This window comes from Acipenser ruthenus, chromosome 36, assembly GCF_902713425.1.
Source record: "Acipenser ruthenus chromosome 36, fAciRut3.2 maternal haplotype, whole genome shotgun sequence".
NCBI classification, from domain to species: domain Eukaryota; kingdom Metazoa; phylum Chordata; class Actinopteri; order Acipenseriformes; family Acipenseridae; genus Acipenser; species Acipenser ruthenus.
In genome coordinates, this window is record NC_081224.1 from 11,514,419 (window position 1) to 11,535,210 (window position 20,792).

Here is a 20,792-nt window from a genome sequence, read left to right on the forward strand (position 1 = left end):
AACGAGGGGAACAATATTCCGGTAAGGTGAACCCAGATCATGAGACCCAGTCCAACTCACTGTGGCCCCATCAGATTCAGCTGTGAGCCGCCGGCCCTGCTTGTGTTCTCTTTATCAGCCACAGAGGGCGCTGTTTCTACAGCTGTTCCCGGTTTGACCAGACTTCCTCCATTCTTAGAAGCGGGGCGACTGTCTTTATGAAGTTCAGTCAACCCCCCTCTCTGTTCTGCCGATGGTACAGTCTTTGGCCCTCGTTGGCTCTCATGGATGGCTGGGAATAGTCCATTCTGTGGAGAAAGGTAATCTTAATCTTGTGTATCTTTGTCTGTTTAACTTCCCATACTTTTGTGTGTTGTTTGGAAGAGTTCGGGATTCTGTTATTTGAAAATGAGTCTCATTCACATTCAGTCCAGACAGTGTTCACTAAAACACTTACTGTGCTCTGCACTGGAGGAAGGGGCGGTGCCTGGGACCTGCAGCGTGGTGTGGGAGGGGCCTGCACTGATAGAGGAGGAGTTAGAATTCTATCAAGGCCAGTGGGAGGATCTTGTGCTGCTGTAGGCGGGGCTGTAGAACCACAGGTGAAGGGGGCGGTACCTGTGAAGCTGCAATCTAATTGAGAAGTTGATAACAAACATATTGAAGGCAACAGTCCCTATAACTTCACAACAATCCTGTGAAACCGCTCTCCTCTCTCACACACGTTTCATTATTGAGGAGAGTCGCCTTGCAAAGGAAATGCAGTGTTCAAAAGTGGACAGTCTGGATTCTAATAGTCAATGGCATTTGCTTGGCCATACACTCTATATTACAGTCCTGCTTGTAAATGTGCCACAGAATTCTCTCACTAGAATGCGTTTCTTACCGGCGGTGAGTTCTGGAAGCTTCAGGTACCGTTCCGGAATCTGCCATCTCATAAACGCCTGGGGGGAGAAACACACACCTCAACCCTGAGAACTTCAACTACACGCTGATCAGGGGAGCAGTGAAACGGTATTAAAACTAAGGGGCAGGGGGTTACTGTATGGAAGAAAGGCAGATGTGTGTTTTTTTTTTTTTTAGTTCAGATTATCGTGGCTAGTTTGGGGGTGAGGAGGCCAGTAGTTTCAGGACAGTCCAATTCCACAATTCCACAGACAGCACACGCACGCACACACACACGCACACACACATGCACACACACGATAAGCTCTATATTAATCTATTGGTTAAATGCTTTCAAAGAAGTGCATGATAAAATGAACCCTAAGAATGTGTACTACTGTAGCAACGTTATGCAAATTAGATTATTTTATCATACTTTTTTTATTAGTTTATAAATATCATACATTGACTATTAATACAAAATGAACAACATGTGGTATTGTTAGTAAACTAGTTATAGTTAAATAAATACAGTATCTCTTAAAGTGCATATATTCTGGTGTATATATTCTTCAGAAGTTATGTATTATTTCTAACTATTATCGAATGTCATATTTGAAGAAGTACATTTCTATAAATTGTTCTAGATGAACGATATATTAAAACATCGATCTCTTTTACAGGAGAGAGGAGAGGGAAGTACTCACTGTAGAAGGCATTGTTCTGTTTCTTCAGTCTCGCAATGCTGGCTTAGTTAAGAAAGGCTGGTGGTTTTGGTTGCTTAGCAACAGCTGAAGTCAGTGTTGTCAACACAGGCCAGAGTTTACACAAGCACAGTTCAGCCAGGTCGACACTTCCTGCTTCACTCCTAGAGGCCTTTCTGAAGAGAACAGTACGGTCGCACAGTAAGCACACCTCGGCACACAATACTGATCCATGAGACTGACCCACAACACAGGAAGGGGTTAGGAGGCAGGGAGCAGCTCAACGATACAGTAACTGTGTGACCTGAAGCGTTTACAGCAGTTCACTCCGGACACGCTGTGTTTCACGAATACGGGAGCACAGGGCATTGCTAATGTAACGGATCTCCTCCTAGCTGCTGATGAGTCAGTAATACTGACACTGGGAGCTGCTGTAATGAATCAGCGTCTCAGCCCATTGAGTTGAATGGAGAGGCGAGGGCTGGGTGTGATCCGCAGGCCATGCGACTCAAAGACAAGCTTCTTACCATTCAGCTGAAGAGCAGCTCTGCCGTGGAGAGGCAGGGATGGCAGCTCAGGTTAGGAGTAAAGAGCTTCGGTAGAGATTAGTGTTGAAGCTTCATCTCAATTGCAGTTAGGATCGTTTTTATTTTATTAAAAAATACTAATACAGCTCTCAGTCTTGGTTTGCACTCTTTTAAACAAGCGACAATGCTGCTTGAGCTAATAAGCAAATGGAGCCAAATGTGTACAATTTACCTTCACGCAGCTGACTTGAATGCGACTTTGAGTCATTTGGGAGTTTAACAAAACATCAGTCAGTTATTGAATTGTTTTGTGTGTTGAATTTCTCTCTCCTTGACCGGTGCTTGTTTGTGTTTCAAAAGCAGGGCAGGGGCGGCTCATCCTTCTCCTAATCCCCTCCAGCCTTTGCAATAGCTTGTGATTAAGAGGGTGTATTTATGGAAAGTGACGTGCAGTGAATTTGTGACAAACTCAATTACACCGAGAAGGCAAAGCTAGCTCTGGCACACAGTGACCGTGATAAGGAAGACTCTACAGGGAGATTTCATCAAGAATCTGCAGTCCTGAGACTCGAGGAAAGTCTGTCTTCAGTGCAGCCAGCACTGATCAGCAAATCCCCGTCCCTCCAGTGATCCCGGTTGACGTGTGGATTTATTTGACCATCTGTCTGCATTACGTGCTGAAGCGCACTTTCTGTGTCTTTCAGAGTGAGAAGCAGATCGCCTCCCACCTGCCTTTCCACTGAACCGGCAAATCAACAGAAACCTCAAAACAGACATCGACGACAAGACCATCTCAGTGTGTCCGTTCCTCGGGTCTGATTCGCGCACCAAGTCTTACACCATCAGCTCCAAGTTCAACCTGTTACCTCCAGCCCTGTCTGCGGCAGGACTTTGAAAACCAGAAGATCATCTTCGCTCGTTATCAGTGGATTTGAATTCCAGTGTCTTTGAGGGAACCTCGACATTTCAAAGTGTTGGGACCGTTTTCTGTTCAGAACCGAGGTGGAAGAACCTGTGTTCAGCTTTGTTCATGGGATCAGCATGTTTAGCTTCTTGGTTTTCAACTGCTCTAGTTAAACTGGAACTGGACCCAGTTTACTTGACCCTCTGAATCTGATTTCAGCTGTTTGGAGGAATGGATCCATTTTGATGCCACGTTGGAGTTCATTGGAAGTGGGTTAATTATTATGGTCACAGTTTTTAACATACAGACAATCGCTTAGAGGAATTATCAGTACTTTTCTGCTTCGCAGTGATTACTGTTAATACTATGTTATGTTATGTTAATGAAGCAAACTTAGTTGAAGCAAACTAAATATTGCCACTAAAATACAAATATATATAAATATACTTGAATAACTAATTCATTTTTCATGATTGTTTGTCCTTCTGTGCTAAAAATCCCTCAATTTTGATTTTAGGAATTTCTGACAGTATAAAACACTGCATCAGAATTCAATACCTTCATAAAATATATTTATAAAAAATCCGTAGAAATGACTGACAGTGTCGTCAGAATATAATACCTGAAAAAGAATAACAGAAAGATTGAGTTTTATTACAGCAGTATTTGCTGTTGAAACATGTGAAGACGTTGACCTTGTGTAATTGCATTAACAGCATTACTATCCTTGTGGAGCAGTACGTTCTGCTAGGATCCTAGATTCGGGGCACCAGCAGCTCTGCACGCACCGTTCAGCCTCCATCATGGCGGAGCTGTTTCATGGCAAGGTCCTCATCAAGAACAATAAGGACCGTGATGATGTGGACACGGACAGGGAGCTGTGTCTGCAGCTGGAGAACAAGGTGCTGCTGCTGTTCTTCGGGTCGGGGGAGTGCCCGCGCTGCCAGGACTTCACCCCGACACTCAAGGAGTTCTTCATCCAGCTCACAGACGAGTTCTACGTGGACCGAGCCATGCAGCTGGCCCTGGTTTACATCTCCCAGGACGAGAGTGAGGACAAGGAGAGCAAGTTCCTCAAAGACATGCCCAAACGCTGGCTCACCCTGCCCTTCGAGGATCAGTACAAGAGGTAAGAACCACCAGGAAACGGGCTGGGCAGCCATGCCAGCAGAAATATCCATCAGGAAACGGCACACACCTCAATAGCAGCTCTCATGGTTGAAAAAGGACAGTTGAGAAGGATGCTAAATTAATATCTTGAGTTCATTTTCCACATTTCACTTTTCCTTGCCTTCGTAATCAGCTCCACTCACGCCTCTGCGAGGTTAATGTCCAATACAAAACCAGCGCAGTCCTCTTAATGGGACCAGCACCAGATCCTTCACACTTTCAGTGGGGGGTGGAGACCCCATCACCCAGTTAGAATCAAAGATCATTTCTACACTGAAGACATTGAGAAAGTCTTCTGGGCTAAACTATTGTCATTGAATTCATGTGTTTATTATTTCTAAGTTTAGCACTATTGAGTGTTTCATGTAGTATTTTCATTGTAAAACATTAATATTCCCGTGCCTTACTCTCAGGAAGTCTGTTACTGCTTCAGAATGAAGGTTAGACATTCATCCCCTGAGAAACACTCTGCAAGTCTCTGTGTCCATCGACGAGAGTGAAATACAATCTCAATGTGATTCGAGGGAGCCACCGAATGGAGACGCACTTTGTCATTAAATCTCTCTCTCTCCTCTCTGTCTCGTCTCTGTCTCTCTCTCCTATCCTCTCTGTCTCTCTCCTCTGTCTATCTCTCTTCTCTCTGTCTCACTCTCTTTCTCTCGCTCTCATTTTTGGATGTATAATAGTTGTTTGGAATTATTTTATTGTTGTATTGTTATTATATTGTATTGAGTATAGACTATTTAGGTCTCTCTTTGTATTGAGATGTACCTGTGTGTACAGCTGTGGCCAAAAGTGTCGCATCACCCTACAGAATGAACTCATTTTACTTGATAAAGTCGAATGAAACCTGCTGAATAATGTTACGTTAACATATTGAATTACGTACCTTTTTGTAGTTTTCCATACACATAATGAGAAAAAAAAACTGCATGAAATGTAAAGATATGACGTTTTGAAATCTAACATGAAACACTGCACTTCTGTTATGGCTTCCAGTAGACTCACGTTGCCCACGCTGACTCTGGCTGTGTGTCTGCAGGGAGCTGGAGTTCATGTTTGGGGTTGAAGACACCCCTGTGGTGGTGGTCCTGAGGCCGGACGGGACGGTGCTCTCCCTGAATGCTGTGGAGGAGATCTCTCGGCTGGGGGGCGCCTGCTTCAAGAACTGGCAGGAGGTGGCCATGCTGATCAACCGCAGCTTCATGCTGGCCGAGGACTTCGACGACAAACCCACGCGCAGCGTCACGGAGCCCCTGCGCAGACTCAAATACAAACTGGACAAGAAGAAGAAGAAGGGGCAGGGGGAGGAAGAGAAGGGGGAGGAGGATGAGGGAGGGGAGCGCTGGTCCTGAGGGAGGAGGAGGAGGAGGAGGAGGGGGGAGGGGCTGGAGAGGAGGAGGAGGAGGAGGAGGAGGAGGAGTAGGGAGGGGAGTGCTGATCCTGAGGGAGGGGCTGGAGAGGAGGAGGAGGAGGGGAGGAAAGGGGGAGGGGAGTGCTGATCCTGAGGGAGGGGCTGGAGAGGAGGAGGAGGAGGAGGAGGAGGAGGAGGGAGGGGAGCACTGGTCCTGAGGGAGGGGCTGGAGAGGAGGAGGAGGAGGAAGGGGGGAGGGGAGTGCTGATCCTGAGGGAGGGGCTGGAGAGGAGGAGGAGGAGGAGGAGGGGAGGAAGGGGGGAGGGGAGTGCTGATCCTGAGGGAGGGGCTGGAGAGGAGGAGGAGGAGGAGGGGAGGAAGGGGGGAGGGGAGTGCTGATCCTGAGGGAGGGGCTGGAGAGGAGGAGGAGGAGGAGCACTGGTCCTGAGGGAGGGGCTGGAGAGGAGGAGGAGGAGGAGAGGGGAGGGGAGTGCTGGTCCTGAGGGAGGGGCTGGAGAGGAGGAGGAGGAGGAGAGGGGAGGGGAGTGCTGGTCCTGAGGGAGGGGCTGGAGAGGCGGTCCAGGGGGGGTTGAAGTAGCAGCTAGGGAGCCATCAAAGTTGGGTAGAGAGGGAGGAGTGGGAGGAGTTATGGTCTTACAGTAGGGACTCCAGGATTTGTTTTGCAGGGTATATTTTACTGGCCTGGATTAATGATTATTTAAGATAGACATGATATTTGAATACACCTCATCACTGTAGATTTGTACTTGTTTAGGATCACCTATAAAGCTAGGATGAGAAACGACAAAGAGTGAAAAAATCAGTGTTTTTGAAAATGGAGACAGACTGCTTAATGCGAGATGAGGAGGAGGCTTCGGGGTTTACTTTTCATGTACTTCTCTGTGCATCCCTGAGATTTTAAAGAACACATTTATCAATCAATAAAACACAAACGCCAGCTGTGTGATGTGCATTTATAGCATTACAGTGTATGGGGGGGTGTTATGTAAAGTAAATTCAAATACATACAGTGACATTTAATAATACAAGCCCTGTTAAAATACAGTGCGTTTTCAAAGCAGGGCATGTGCCTTTGACTGCTGTGCTTGAGGAGCGTTACAAATAAACTCAGTGATTAACATGCAGGTTCTGCACCTTTACAGTGTTCCGCCTCCAAAAGGCTCGGTCTAGCCGTCAGGATGTATTACCAGCACTCCAAATCTCTGAGAAGGGGCACAGATTAAAAGTAAGGCATTGTAACTATTCTCTCACAGTGTGTAACGTGTCTAAACCCGGTTTACTGAAAGCCCATTTAAAAAGTGAAGCCGCTGCACATGCCATTGAGATATTACCATGCATCTGCGTAGACAGGGATAGCAGGTGGGGCTGGCAGAGGAGAGCGGTCCTGCTGGCAAACGGTTTGAATGGGATCAGAAGCCTGTTCAGTCCCAGCAATTAGCATTCTCCATGCAAGTGGAACGGGCCGTGCTGTGTCTGTGTGATGCACTGCCGTTACACATTCTGCCCCCTGTCGGTGAGATAAGATGAGGCTGAATGCTTTAGGACCGATGTGGGTGACTTGACCTTTGCCTGAAAAAAAATGTAATTGCACTAAAATGACTGAAGATTGCAAATGTCTTTCTAGTTGCAGTTATGTTACTGGATGTGCATTTTGTAAACACGATTGAATTGCAATAAATTACATTTGATCAGGCTTTCCATTGTGTATTTACATAGTTATATGCCGGTACAGGAATTAACTCTCCAGCAGGGGGAGACATGTACATGGGACTGGGATCCCCCAGTCCGGCATTTCAATAAAATACGTGACGACACTGTGAATTAAACAGTTCCCTCTAAGGAGCGCCCCACAGTCACGCTGAATATGTACTAGGATCTTGTTATGCAGAAATGGTTTCAACCCCTTTCCCCGGACCAAGCCACGCTATATCTGATAACAGCCTTGTTGAAATAAATGTGTCACTAAAATAGTTCACTGTTCCCCCTCAGTTGGTTCCTGCGGGCTCTGAATTACAAAGGGTGCTTTCAGAGTCAGGTGAAAACAAACACTGTGCTTGGATAACACGGGTGATAAACTGGGCAGCGCGGAGCGCATTTACAGCTTGATTTGATTGCCGACTACTGACACCTGTTTGTTTTAAATTATTATTATGTAAACAACTTACAAAGTTAGTAACAAAACGGTGTCATGTCAGCTATATGACTTTACATGTATTTAAATGTAGTATTTTGTTTCACAATGTCATTTCAAAAAATATGTGTGAATAAAGTGGACCACGGGGTTCAATTTCCCCTGTGAACCGGCCGCCTCATTTCACACACCCTGTATCACACACGGCCTGTTTAATATTCATGATGGGATGAATCCGCCTCTTTGGAAAAACGCCCGGAATGCAGCTGAGGAATGCGGTCACTCTGCATTCCACTGCAGCTCCCAGTTTCATTTGTGTCTGTCGGACATGCCATACACGTATTGTGGAAGTGTGGATATTTTATTGTACACGCATGGAGTTTGGGACACGAGCAAGAAAACGTAGTGTTACCAATTAGCTTACTAAAACATTATTATTTGTAACTTACCTCAAGTTATATCCGCGCAGTTTCTGAAGCGCGCAAGCAGGTGTTTTACGCTGGTTTCTACCGCAGCGAAACAAGTCGAATTTAACTTGTGTTTTAAGAAGCGGACATTTTAGTTTGTTTTTCTATATAATGCTTTAAGTTTTTTTTTTTTTTTTTTTTTTTTTTTACAATTTATTGTGTTAGACGTTTCAATCTTTTTGTTTCGAGGTCGGTGATTATTATTGAACATTATATTTGATTGAAATGTAAATGTAATGCAAATTGAGAAGTTGCAATTTAACATCTTGTTTGGGTCTTGGCTCGGTTTGACTCGACACAATTCTTTATTTATTGATTTATTTATACCAGACTTGGTCCTGCGATTGAGTAATAATAATAATAATAATAAATACATTAAATAAACAGAACTCACATAGCAATTCATCGTTAGTCACAGCGGGTGGGAAACTTTTTTTGTTGGAGTACAGAGAATCCCTGTTTCATTAAACAGCCACGAACACCTCTAACAAGACTCGCTACTGTACTCTGCTGTGCACCCCGGGGTGCCATGTCATTCGGACTTGCCCCCCGTGTTGGTAGCGGTTTCCCCCCGGGGGCGCAGGACCCCGTCCCGTTCGAGATTGGCACTTCACCCGGACAGGGCGCCACCGTGCCCGAAGGCAGTGAAGAGGAGGCTCCGGACCGGTTGTTTGCCGTTCCCGGAGAGGATGACTTTTTGTATCCCATGTCTGACGACTTGGTCTGGATTACCAGGGAACTGAGGACCGTTCAGCAGAGACTGCAGCAATTCCGACAGATCTTCACAGACGGTGATGACGGTTAGTATGCATTTATTTATTTAACTCCGAGGTATTGCTTATGGTATTAAATTGAGGATAAGGACACAGAGAGTGGTGAGGGGATGGAATGGGTTACCTAGTCATGTTGCTGAAGGAGACTCTTCTTCACACAGAGAGTGGGGAGGGGATGGAATGGGTTACCTAGTCATGTTGCTGAAGGAGACTCTTCTTCACACAGAGAGTGGTGAGGGGATGGAATGGGTTACCTAGTCATGTTGCTGAAGGAGACTCTTCTTCACACAGAGTGGTGAGGGGATGGAATGGGTTACCTAGTCATGTTGTAGATGCTGAATCATTTTTAACCTCTTCTATGAGGTAGATAGACAAGGAACACTCACTAAATACAAGATGTTGTTTATTTCATAGTGAGGATTTCTTCACAGTCGACTCCATACACATGCAGCTCTACACACATTCATACTGCAGTCCTTTATTTGAAACTGCCTGGAGATTTCTTCTACTTCTGAGTGGTGACCAGCATTCTCAATAGGTTAATGTTTAGAAGTGTTTCAAATTAAAATGTAAGCATTTAGAGTTGAATCTAGCACCAATAATTGTTTACTGTTTAGATGAACATTTCAGTGTAAAAGTACAAGACACGCACATTATCGAGGGATAGTGTTGGTTTCGGATACTTGTGGAGTTACGCATGTACTGATCTGTTCATGTGTGTTTTCAGTGCATCTTGTCTGACGGCGGTCTTTGTGTTTCAGGGGAGCGCTGTCCGTCTCAGGCCCAGGTGGAGCTCTCTCTGCAGGGGTTGTTAAGCTCTCTTGAGCCCCTCCTCCAGAGGTACCCGGCTGTCCACTCCCAGTCCGTCCGCAGAGCCATCGCTGCTGTCCGCCACTCCGCCAACGGTGAGTGTCATCGATACGGGACGACCCGCACTGAGAAAACACAAGAGCAGAGACTGCAAGCCAGGTCAAGCACAAGGAAGCATCTCACATGTACGTTACACTAAACAAATCAGTGCGTCCCTTCATACACCCACAACCCTGCTTGCATTTTGTGTTATTTATTATTATTATTTATTTCTTAGCAGACGCCCTTATCCAGGGCGACTTACAATTGTTACAAGATATCACATTATTTTTACATACAATTACCCATTTATACAGTTTGGTTTTTTTACTGGAGAAATCTAGGTGAAGTACCTTGCTCAAGGGTACAACAGCAGTGTCCCCCATCTGGGATTGAACCCACGACCCTCCGGTCAAGAGTCCAGAGCCCTAACCACTACTCCACATTGCTGGCCAGTGTTTTGGCAGATGCCTTTATCCAAGGTGACTTACAATGGGCAATGCAAGGTTACAATGCAAAGCAGTATTTAAATACAGTGTCGTTTACAGTAAGTTCAAATTATACTACTAACATATAGCATAAGATAAGATGCAGCAAGTTAGGATTAAAACATTTTATATCTACAATGACACAGTAGTGCAAGGAGCGTCATCTGAGGATCCAGTAGCATGGTGCTGAGGTCAGGTGAGCCCAGTGCATAGTAGGGGTAGTAGAACCAGAGATCTACTTATGCTTGAGTCCTCTTGCTTGAAACTTGAAGTCATGGTCTGGCATGTCTTGATTGCCCCTAGCATGATCTTTGTGTTTTTATTGGAAAGGGTTAGGGGTTAGGGGTTAGGGGTTAGGGGTTAGGGTTGGGGCATGTTCTGTGTTTTTGGACACAGTATGACGCTGTGTTCCAGTTTTACCCGGTTCAGAAGAATCCTGCTCACCATCGGTTCCGATGTCATAGCTGTAGGACAGTTATATCTGACAGTTAGGCAGATATCTGAATACAATAGAAACTGTCTGATGTGTGCCCTGGTAATTCCAGATCACCTGTAAGAGAATTGCATTGCCTCAAAGTAAAACAACATGTTCTACATAGTCTGTGACTCGGACACGCCTTGTTTATTCTGAGCAGTGTGTCATGAGCAATGCCACCTCCACAGACTCAGTGGCACGATGGGGATGATGAGTCAATCAGGGTGGAATTCTCCTCGCATGACACTGCAGGTTGAGACAAGTGATTTCGACACACCTGTCTGGACAGGTGAGGACTCGTACAACTACAATGAATGAAACTGCCAACGTTGCATCATCTTACAATTACAGGACAGGAACACCTCTGTGTTACAACTAGAGTGCCAACTATTGATACCAGTACGTGCGTATTCCTCCGCTGGTGACGGGGGTGTAGGTGAAGCTGTCTCTGCGTGTGTTTCTGACCGTTACAAGAACTCCCAGAAGAGCTCTGATTCTCCTGCCCAGTCCCTAACCCGAACCTTTCCTATGACTGACGTGTTTCAATGCATTCCTTCCTGTGACACACTAGAATACAAGTAGATCCGATCTTGTAAGTTCTGCACGTGTTCCAGTAGATCTGATCTTGTAAGTTTTGCACGTGTTCCAGTAGATCCGATCTTGTAAGTTCTGCACGTGTTCCAGTAAATCCGATCTTGTAAGTTCTGCACGTGTTCCAGTAGATCTGATCTTGTAAGTTTTGCACGTGTTCCAGTAGATCCGATCTTGTAAGTTCTGCACGTGTTCCAGTAGATCTGATCTTGTAAGTTTTGCACGTGTTCCAGTAGATCCGATCTTGTAAGTTCTGCACGTGTTCCAGTAAATCCGATCTTGTAAGTTCTGCACGTGTTCCAGTAGATCTGATCTTGTAAGTTTTGCACGTGTTCCAGTAGATCCGATCTTGTAAGTTCTGCACGTGTTCCAGTAAATCCGATCTTGTAAGTTCTGCACGTGTTCCAGTAGATCTGATCTTGTAAGTTTTGCACGTGTTCCAGTAGATCCGATCTTGTAAGTTCTGCACGTGTTCCAGTAGATCTGATCTTGTAAGTTTTGCACGTGTTCCAGTAGATCCGATCTTGTAAGTTCTGCACGTGTTCCAGTAGATCTGATCTTGTAAGTTTTGCACGTGTTCCAGTAGATCCGATCTTGTAAGTTCTGCACATGTTCTAGTGATCTGATCTCGTAAGTTCTGCACGTGTTCCAGTTGATCCGATCTTGTAAGTTCTGCACATGTTCCAGTAGATCCGATCTTGTAAGTTCTGTTAAAGACAGCCACATGTTGTAATTTAAATGTGTGAACGGTGTGAAAACAAAAGCCTTCGCCTGAGAACAAATACATGTTCCGGATTCTTTCACTTTAAACATTCCTGCTGGTAAAAGGTGCATCACAGCACAAGACGAAACTGCCTCTTTCACAATTTCAAACCAGTTTCCTAACTCTGACTGCTCGGAACTCGATTTCATGTGGACTGTGTGTGTTCCCCAATAGCAGGTAATAACTCCTACCCAAGACAGATGCACATGGCCTCTATGGACACACAGCGGTGAATGCGTTTCACAGTTTGAGCCACACTTACTAACGTGGTGCCACTGCTCAACTGTTTATTTTTATCTGTTTAAAACGTGGCTGCCTGTGTCCTTCCTTATCTTCAGCACACGTCTATAGACCACCAGCAGTTTTATAGATGTGGTTTACATACTCACACTGTGACATTTAACCACAGGGACTGTGCTGCTCGCTTTCACTGGGGCGCAGACATTAAGCTGCAGATGCTTCTGAATAGATGCACAACTTGTCTGAAATCCCTGACTGTTTAAATTATTAATAAACATATTCATTGATATGTTTATTTCATATTTATTCCTGCTCCAAAAATCAGAGCGCTTACATAAAAATGAGAAACTCCCTAGTCTGCAGTACATACACATTTATCCACTGGAACTACAGTATTTAAAATGTGTGAGAGGGGTGTGCAACTATTCAGCAACAATCACCAGAAAGCAGTTGTGGCTCTGTGACTTCAGCAGGGGTGTGACTTGGGCTCCCGTGCGACTGGGTCACCCCTCAGTGGCTGCATTGGTCAACATGGTCTCCTGTTTTTGAAGTGGCCGTGTTTGCAGGCCATGTGCCTACCACACAGGAAGGGATATTCTTTGCAGTGCTGTCCTTGAAAAACCCTGGATTGACGTGTAAGATAACCGAGAACCAAAAGTTCTTCAGAAAATGGGCACCAGTGTTAATGCTGTGAGTGCAGGGGTGTTCGAACCCTGGTCTGGAGAGCCACAGGGTCTTCTGGTTTTCTCAATTATTTCACTGAACCAATTATTTTCTTAATTGGTCAACGCTAACATTTTAGCCATAAGTGATTTCAAGATACCCAGAAAAGCTGCTGGACTGCGCTGTTGGCCAGCCCTGTGCTTCTAGGAGGACAGCCAGGGATGATTTTGCCTGTGGTAATAAGATGGAGGAAAATTGAATTTAAAATCTTGGTGAGCACTGAAGAGTCCCGCTGTGAAATTTCTGAATGGCTCTGTGTTATCCTGGTAGAAATCTACCATGCAGGAGATTGATCACAGTCTGACCTGGTAACTGAAGACACGAAACCCTGAAAATCAGGGCTGCAGCGCTGCTGAAGAAGAGAGCGAGAGATAGGCAGGGACTTCCTGTTTCACTTGAGGAAGTGCTGTGGTCGACCTGGTAGCTGCAGCGTCTGTGGTCAGGTGCACAGTACAGCCCCCAGTTAGAAGCACAGAAACGGTGATCTCTCTCTCTCGCGCTCTCGCTCGTCTCTTTCATTTGGAAGACAAACCTTTCTGATCCGTCTAGTTCTGTTGCTGCATATCTCACAAGGAGCCGAGCTGGGGTTCGGACGGAGGAGTCTGAGATCGAGGGCGGTGGAGAAATGCAGAAGTGCTGGATGGCGTAGCCAGAGACGTTGAATTGAGAGCAAAGATTACAAGGGCCTGCTGACCTGCTCTGGGCCGAGAGAGAGAGAGAGAGAGAGAGAGAGATGGGGGATTCTGAAGGTAAGAACATTTTGAAGTGTGTGTTTGTTACTGCAGTATCTGTGTGGGTTGGTCATGTGCTGAACGCAGGCCCGGGGTTAATTCTTATTAAAATCACAATTATGCTGCAGTAATTACAATTGCATTAAAAAGTAACATAAACAGCTCCACACCTTAACACGTTTTATCCTACCCAGCAGTAATCACTGGTACAAATACCAACACGTACTACAGAACGGTTCTTTTCAATCACTAAAAACGGGTGACAATCCGAGAGGAATGTTTCACTCGGTGTAAAACATTACTGTGAAGGCTTGGGAAGGTGTGTAATTGAACTTGATGCATCAGTGATCTGGTCATTACAATTACAATTACAATTACAATTACGCTCCAACTACGATTACCTTGTCATTGCAATTCATTGTACTCGACCCCGGGTCTGCTGAACAGGGTTCTGTCGCGATTCAGTCGCAGATACTCTTACACAGAGCTAATCCTCAACCTTGTTTTTATCTTGGAGTTCTTCCACTACTTCAACCAATCAATCATGAAGTGTAAACTTAATGGAAACACAGAGACAAACGTTTCTGTTTGCGCATTCACTGATAAAACTCGGCAAATTCGTGTTCTGCAGAACTCTGATTTGTTTGTTAGTAATGGTGTAGTGGTTTGTAAATGTGTGTACCAAAGACATGCTATGCAGAGGAAAGCAATACATTGATGGAAAAGTCAATGTCAACTCTGGTCACTGTTTTAAATGAGAGAGAGAGAGAGAGAGAGAGAGGAGAGGGGGCAGAGAAGGAGAGAGAGAGAGAGGTATAGAATGGGTCGCCATCTTTCTGATAATTCATTGTGGGCCTGCAAGAGCCGTCTCGTTGTACAGCATTGATGAGCCCAATAGCGTTTGAACACTTCCTCTCCTTTTATTAAGAAGTTAATGGTGAGTTACTCAGAGGTTTATACCCTATAATTTGGTGCCATGTTCTACATTTTTTCACGTTATTCGACATGAAGCACACACACACACTTACAGAGGGTGACGCAGTCGCAGTAAAAATAAGCCTCGAGTTCTGAAAACAGTGTCATTGACGTAACAGGATGTGGTCGACCTAAATTGAGCTCTGCTCTCAATAGAGAGAGAGAGAGAGACAGAAAAAAAGAGAGAGAAGAGAAACGCTTTGCACAACAATTGGGGATCGTTCTTTTTTTTTTTTGTTCCTTTGTTTTGATATTTAGTGTTCTGAAAACAGTCAGTCTTGTGTCACGATCTTGCCACAAGTATATCACATGTGAATCTATCTAGAGAACGGCTTCTCCCCTGGTGATGGAACCTGCTGAGAACCTTCTTCAGTCGAAGTTATTGAGTATCTCATTCTCTGGTGCTGCCTGGACCCCGGCTGTCTGCCTCCTCCGTCTTCACTCTGTAGTTCCACTTCTGTTTTTTTGTGTATCTAGGGAACAGCAGTTGTGATGAAACTTGGTTTGGTCCTTATTTAGAAAAAGTTACTTCTATCATGCAACCGTGGGTTAAAAAAGGCCTTGCAGTGGAGTTCAAGATTGTACTGTAGGGCACATGAAACCACAGCCTCGCCCACTGCAAAAACAGAACAGAAAGGCTGCGTGTACAGCATGAAAAACCGTCCGTGTCTCTGAATGGACACAGTGTCTGTGTGACTGCATGCTGTTTGAGGAGCCCTGTCCCTGAATGGACACAGTGTCTGTGTGACTCCATGCTGTTTGAGGAACCCTGTCCCTGAATGGACACAGTGTCTGTGTGACTGCATGCTGTTTGAGGAGCCCTGTCCCTGAATGGACACAGTGTCTGTGTGACTGCATGCTGTTTGAGGAGCCCTGTCCCTGAATGGACACAGTGTCTGTGTGTCTGCATGCTGTTTGAGGAACCCTGTCCCTGAATGGACACAGTGTCTGTGTGACTGCATGCTGTTTGAGGAACCCTGTCCCTGAATGGACACAGTGTCTGTGTGACTGCATGCTGTTTGAGGAGCCCTGTCCCTGAATGGACACAGTGTCTGTGTGACTGCATGTTGTTTGAGGAGCCCTGTCCCTGAATGGACACAGTGTCTGTGTGACTGCATGTTGTTTGAGGAGCCCTGTCCCTGAATGGACTCCGTGTCTGTGTGACTGCATGCTGTTTGAGGAACCCTGTCCCTGAATGGACACAGTGTCTGTGTGACTGCATGCTGTTTGAGGAACCCTGTCCCTGAATGGACACAGTGTCTGTGTGACTGCATGCTGTTTGAGGAGCCCTGTCCCTGAATGGACACAGTGTCTGTGTGACTGCATGTTGTTTGAGGAGCCCTGTCCCTGAATGGACACAGTGTCTGTGTGACTGCATGCTGTTTGAGGAGCCCTGTCCCTGAATGGACACAGTGTCTGTGTGACTGCATGCTGTTTGAGGAGCCCTGTCCCTGAATGGACACAGTGTCTGTGTGACTGCATGCTGTTTGAGGAGCCCTGTCCCTGAATGGACACAGTGTCTGTGTGACTCCATGCTGTTTGAGGAACCCTGTCCCTGAATGGACACAGTGTCTGTGTTACTGCATGCTGTTTGAGGAGCCCTGTCCCTGAATGGACACAGTGTCTGTGTGACTGCATGCTGTTTGAGGAACCCTGTCCCTGAATGGACACAGTGTCTGTGTGACTGCATGCTGTTTGAGGAGCCCTGTTACTGTGAAACTGCATTTCGGAGACTCTTCTGAGAAATACAATGTGTGTTAACAGCTAGCAGCAGAAAACATCCTCTTTCTAATGAAGATAGTTCGTACAGTCACTCCGCTCCCCAGGAGTAGGTCCGTTCAGATCGTACAGCAGATACTGAATCTGCAGATCTGGCCAAAAGTTTTGCAACACCTAGAATTTTAGGGTTGAGACATAATAAAAAAAAATAATAAAAAAACTATATGAACATAATTTAGATATTTTATTTAACCTCATGTAATCAAAGAAACTATTAAATTATATCGTAAAAGTCTACCGGAAGCCATAACAGTAGTACAGTATTTCACATTGGATTTCAAAATGTCACATTTTTCAATTTGTCAGTTTCATGAAGTATATGGGGAAGCACAAAGCGGTGTGTAATTCAATATGTTAACTTAACATTATTCAGCAGGTTTATTGAGCATATTTATGAAGCAGAATTAGTTCATTTTATATTTTGGGATGCGAAACCTGTGTCCGTAGCTGTACAGTATCACACGTGACGTAATTGAATGTGAAGGGGCAGGAAGCAATGTGTGTACCTGTTCCTGTCTTTATTAGCATCGCTGCACCCCGCACAGAGCCTGCTGTGGTCTCATGGTCCACGTGAAGGGATCAGGCCCCAGGAAGCAGCTTTTATGTGAAGTGCTTTCTTTGAAATATCTGCTGTTGATAATGTTGCTAGTGCAATAACAGGTAGGGAAGCGTTTCTTTAAAACCGCGCTTGGCACTCCTGGAAGAACTCTTGTAGTGTCAGAATCACACAGTGCTTGGAAGAGGAAGTGTGCCAGCACCACAGCCACTGATAGTTATTGTTTTCTTGATAAGTTTTGTACAGGCGGACCAGAGAGAGAGGAGACCCCGCCTACCAGGTAACTCAAAGTGGTTTCCGTAGTAACAATGCATGTGGTTGTAATCTGGTGCAGTCTTGTGCTTGCTTCCTAATTGTGCGATCCCTTGATGTGCGTCCTGTTTGCACTGAAGCTGTACTGCAGTTCACAGAACATGCAGCCCACATCCGGAGTCTAGCTGGAAAAGCAGCAGCTCACAATGCAGTGTTTAGCAACCTGTTCAGAAACCATCTCCCTCACTTTTACACACTCTGCAGGGATAACACTCCACCTGCATAGCACTTTCACCCATTCCAGGTATTACGAGGGGCTTGATTAGCCCCAGTGTGTAGGTAACAAGCTCGGGTGTGTCTTATTAAACTCCTAGTAGAACAAGGAATGGATCCCACTGCTGTGCAACGGGAGTCTTATTCCCATAACTGCGCTGTCCAGCGTCTGCTCTCAGCTGTGCCAGGCATGTCCGCTCTTCATTTATGTAGAGCAGAGAGGAGACAGGGCGAGAAGAGTTGAAAGGTCACGTTGCCACACTAATGGAACGAGGAAGGCTGTTCAGTCGTTTAGGATTCTCCAACCAAGCTCCAAGCCAGGAAATCACAATCTAAGCAGAAGCAACACTAGAGAACGACAGCGAAGGCAGGTAGTAAGATATGAGTAAGAGGTAGTAAAATATATTTATTTATTTCCCTGCTTTCTAGAGCTGAACTGTGGAGCTGGCGGCAAGGAGAAGTCCAAGAGATACAGTGAGATCTTCAGAGATTTCGACGCCCTGGAGATCTGCATTGGGAACTCGTATGTCATCCATTCCCTCCTCCTCCACAGCCCCTATTCACACTGCAGTCTCCTATTGACTTCTGAAAGAGCTAGAGGTCTAATTCCCCAGCCTTGGCTTCCAGTCTGCCTGCTCAGACCGTGCACATGAGTGAAATCCACATCACAAAGCGAGCACAACCTGCCCCGTCCTAGACCGTGCACATGAGTGAAATCCACATCACAAAGCAAACACAACCTGCCCCGTCCTAGACCGTGCACATGAGTGAAATCCACATCACAAACACAACCTGCCCCGTCCTAGACCGTGCACATGAGTGAAATCCACATCACAAACACAACCTGCCCCGTCCTAGACCGTGCACATGAGTGAAATCCACATCACAAAGCAAACACAACCTGCCCCGTCCTAGACCGTGCACATGAGTGAAATCCACATCACAAAGCAAACACAACCTGCCCCGTCCTAGACCGTGCACATGAGTGAAATCCACATCACAAAGCAAACACAACCTGCCCCGTCCTAGACCGTGCACATGAGTGAAATCCACATCACAAAGCGAGCACAACCTGCCCCGTCCTAGACCGTGCACATGAGTGAAATCCACATCACAAAGCGAGCACAACCTGCCCCGTCCTAGACCGTGCACATGAGTGAAATCCACATCCCAAAGCAAACACAACCTGCCCCGTCCTAGACCGTGCACATGAGTGAAATCCACATCACAAAGCGAGCACAACCTGCCCCGTCCTAGACCGTGCACATGAGTGAAATCCACATCACAAAGCAAACACAACCTGCCCCGTCCTAGACCGTGCACATGAGTGAAATCCACATCCCAAAGCAAACACAACCTGCCCCGTCCTAGACCGTGCACATGAGTGAAATCCACATCCCAAAGCAAACACAACCTGCCCCGTCCTAGACCGTGCACATGAGTGACATCCACATCACAAAGCAAACACAACCTGCCCCGTCCTAGACCGTGCACATGAGTGAAATCCACATCACAAAGCAAACACAACCTGCCCCGTCCTAGACCGTGCACATGAGTGAAATCCACATCCCAAAGCAAACACAACCTGCCCCGTCCTAGACCGTGCACATGAGCGAAATCCACATCACAAAGCAAACACAACCTGCCCCGTCCTAGACCGTGCACATGAGTGAAATCCACATCCCAAAGCAAACACAGCCACCAATATGAATGTAACATTTAGTACTAAATCGAGTCTACTTCTCTTTTGGAAATGTGTGTCTACCTAGCTATTTCTGCCATGCTGCCTGACGAAGGTGGAAACGTTATAGCTAATTATTAAAATAGTGAGTTTACAGTGTGTGTGTGTATGTATGTGTGTGTGTGTGTGTGTATATATATAGATATATAGAGATATAGATATAGATATAGATATAGAGAGATAGATATATTATGGGACTGGTTTATTAATTGCTTTACTACAATGACTAACATAATCACTGTGTCTCTCTGTCTGTCCTTGCCGCAGGGTGGTGGACATTCTTCTGGGGGACGCTGACACCCAGTCAATATCCACGACGGCCTCCTTGGAGACGCAGGACACAGACGAGCTGCCAGTAAGACTCCACTCTCACTCCCAGTAGCTCTGTCTGCCAGATAGGAGTTCAATTCAAAGAGCCCAGTCCTGATACGAGCTCACTTCAAAGATCGAGATTCGAGATCTGTGAGCTTGCAGGATTGCGAGCGCATGCAGGCAAGTGTGAGGCAAACCTCTCGGTGGAATTAGGTTTTAGAAATGACCACCAGGGGGTGTGCAACTCTACTTCCTGCCTCCTCTGCAAGTATGTGACCAATGGTCAATGCAAAATCTTTACAGAAAACCCACTCCTTGGTATATCTCATATATCCTTCCAGCCTGTGCTGTGTGTCTTATTGCTCAGCCCCCCTGTGCTGTCTTTCCTGCCTGTGCCTCCCCATCTTCCCCTAGTTTAACTGCCCCCCTGTTGTGTTGATCCCTGCAGTCCGATGAAGGTTTCTGTGTGGAGTACAGGACAGACTGTGAAGACAAGGAACTCTCTGTCATTACAGGTGAGTCCTTACCTGCACCTTCATAACAATGAGCTCTAGTCAAACACTCTCAGCTCTCCAGTACAAAGTAAGCAGGGCTTAAACAACAATCCTCAATAACTGCTGTTAAATATTTGGAATTAGCTACAGTAATGAATGACTTGTTAGTAAGACGACTGAATTATTATTATTATTATTATTATTATTATTATTATTATTATTATTATTATTTATTTCTTAGCAGACACCCTTATCCAGGGCGACTTACAATTGTTACAAGATGTCACATTATACATTATTTCACATTATACAGATATCACATTATTTTTACATATAATTCCCCATTTATACAGTTGGGTTTTTACTGGAGCAATCTAGGTAAAGTACCTTGCTCAAGGGTACAGCAGCAGTGTCCCCCACCTGGGATTGAACCCACGACCCTCCAGTCAAGAGTCCAGAGCCCTAACCACTACTCCACACTGCTGCCCCATGAATTCCAGTTAATCTTCAATACAATCCGTTCTGTGCTGATAAAAGCCCGGTCCATATCGACGAGTGCTGTACAACGATGCTGCAGAGTTGAAAGTGAAAGTATTCACTGGGGCACACAGTGGCACGGTCGACCGTTGCCTTTC

General features: G+C 45.6%; 2 protein-coding genes across 6 annotated transcripts in view; both read left to right on the forward strand.

Moving 5' to 3' along the window:
- Positions 1–2,392: 2,392 nt before the first annotated feature.
- Positions 2,393–5,524, forward strand: LOC117966847 (nucleoredoxin-like protein 1). Of its 2 annotated transcripts, XM_059008128.1 has the most exons (3): positions 2,395–3,268; positions 3,716–4,128; positions 5,212–5,524. In XM_059008128.1, the coding sequence occupies exons 1-3, from the start codon at positions 3,245–3,247 to the stop codon at positions 5,522–5,524; spliced, it is 750 nt and encodes a 249-aa protein (XP_058864111.1). In that variant the 5' UTR covers positions 2,395–3,244. The 2 variants fall into 2 exon arrangements, with proteins under 2 accessions (XP_058864112.1, XP_058864111.1); XM_059008129.1 differs by having other exon boundaries at positions 2,393–4,128.
- A 550-nt stretch (positions 5,525–6,074) lies between these two features.
- The window catches only part of LOC131706640 (GEM-interacting protein-like), a 33,855-nt gene continuing 19,137 nt past the window's right edge, over positions 6,075–20,792 (forward strand). The window contains exons 1-5 of one of the 4 annotated variants that reach the window (XM_059008133.1): positions 6,075–8,942; positions 9,677–9,820; positions 18,040–18,133; positions 19,619–19,706; positions 20,112–20,178. In XM_059008133.1, coding sequence (XP_058864116.1) covers positions 8,672–8,942; positions 9,677–9,820; positions 18,040–18,133; positions 19,619–19,706; positions 20,112–20,178 — 664 coding nt within the window. In that variant the 5' untranslated portion in view covers positions 6,075–8,671. Of the gene's footprint in view, positions 8,943–9,676; positions 9,821–13,593; positions 13,794–18,039; positions 18,134–19,618; positions 19,707–20,111; positions 20,179–20,792 lie in introns of those variants that run through there. The other 3 variants (XM_059008130.1, XM_059008132.1, XM_059008131.1) reach the window with 3 other exon arrangements.

Bases quoted from the DNA above. Each gene is read 5' to 3' on its own strand.
- LOC117966847 (XM_059008128.1), top strand. From the start codon at position 3,245: ATGCCACGTTGGAGTTCATTGGAA. The intron at 3,269-3,715 runs GTGGGTTAATTA...TTGCATTAACAG, and splicing joins CACGTTGGAGTTCATTGGAA to CATTACTATCCTTGTGGAGC. The intron at 4,129-5,211 runs GTAAGAACCACC...GTGTGTCTGCAG, and splicing joins TTCGAGGATCAGTACAAGAG to GGAGCTGGAGTTCATGTTTG.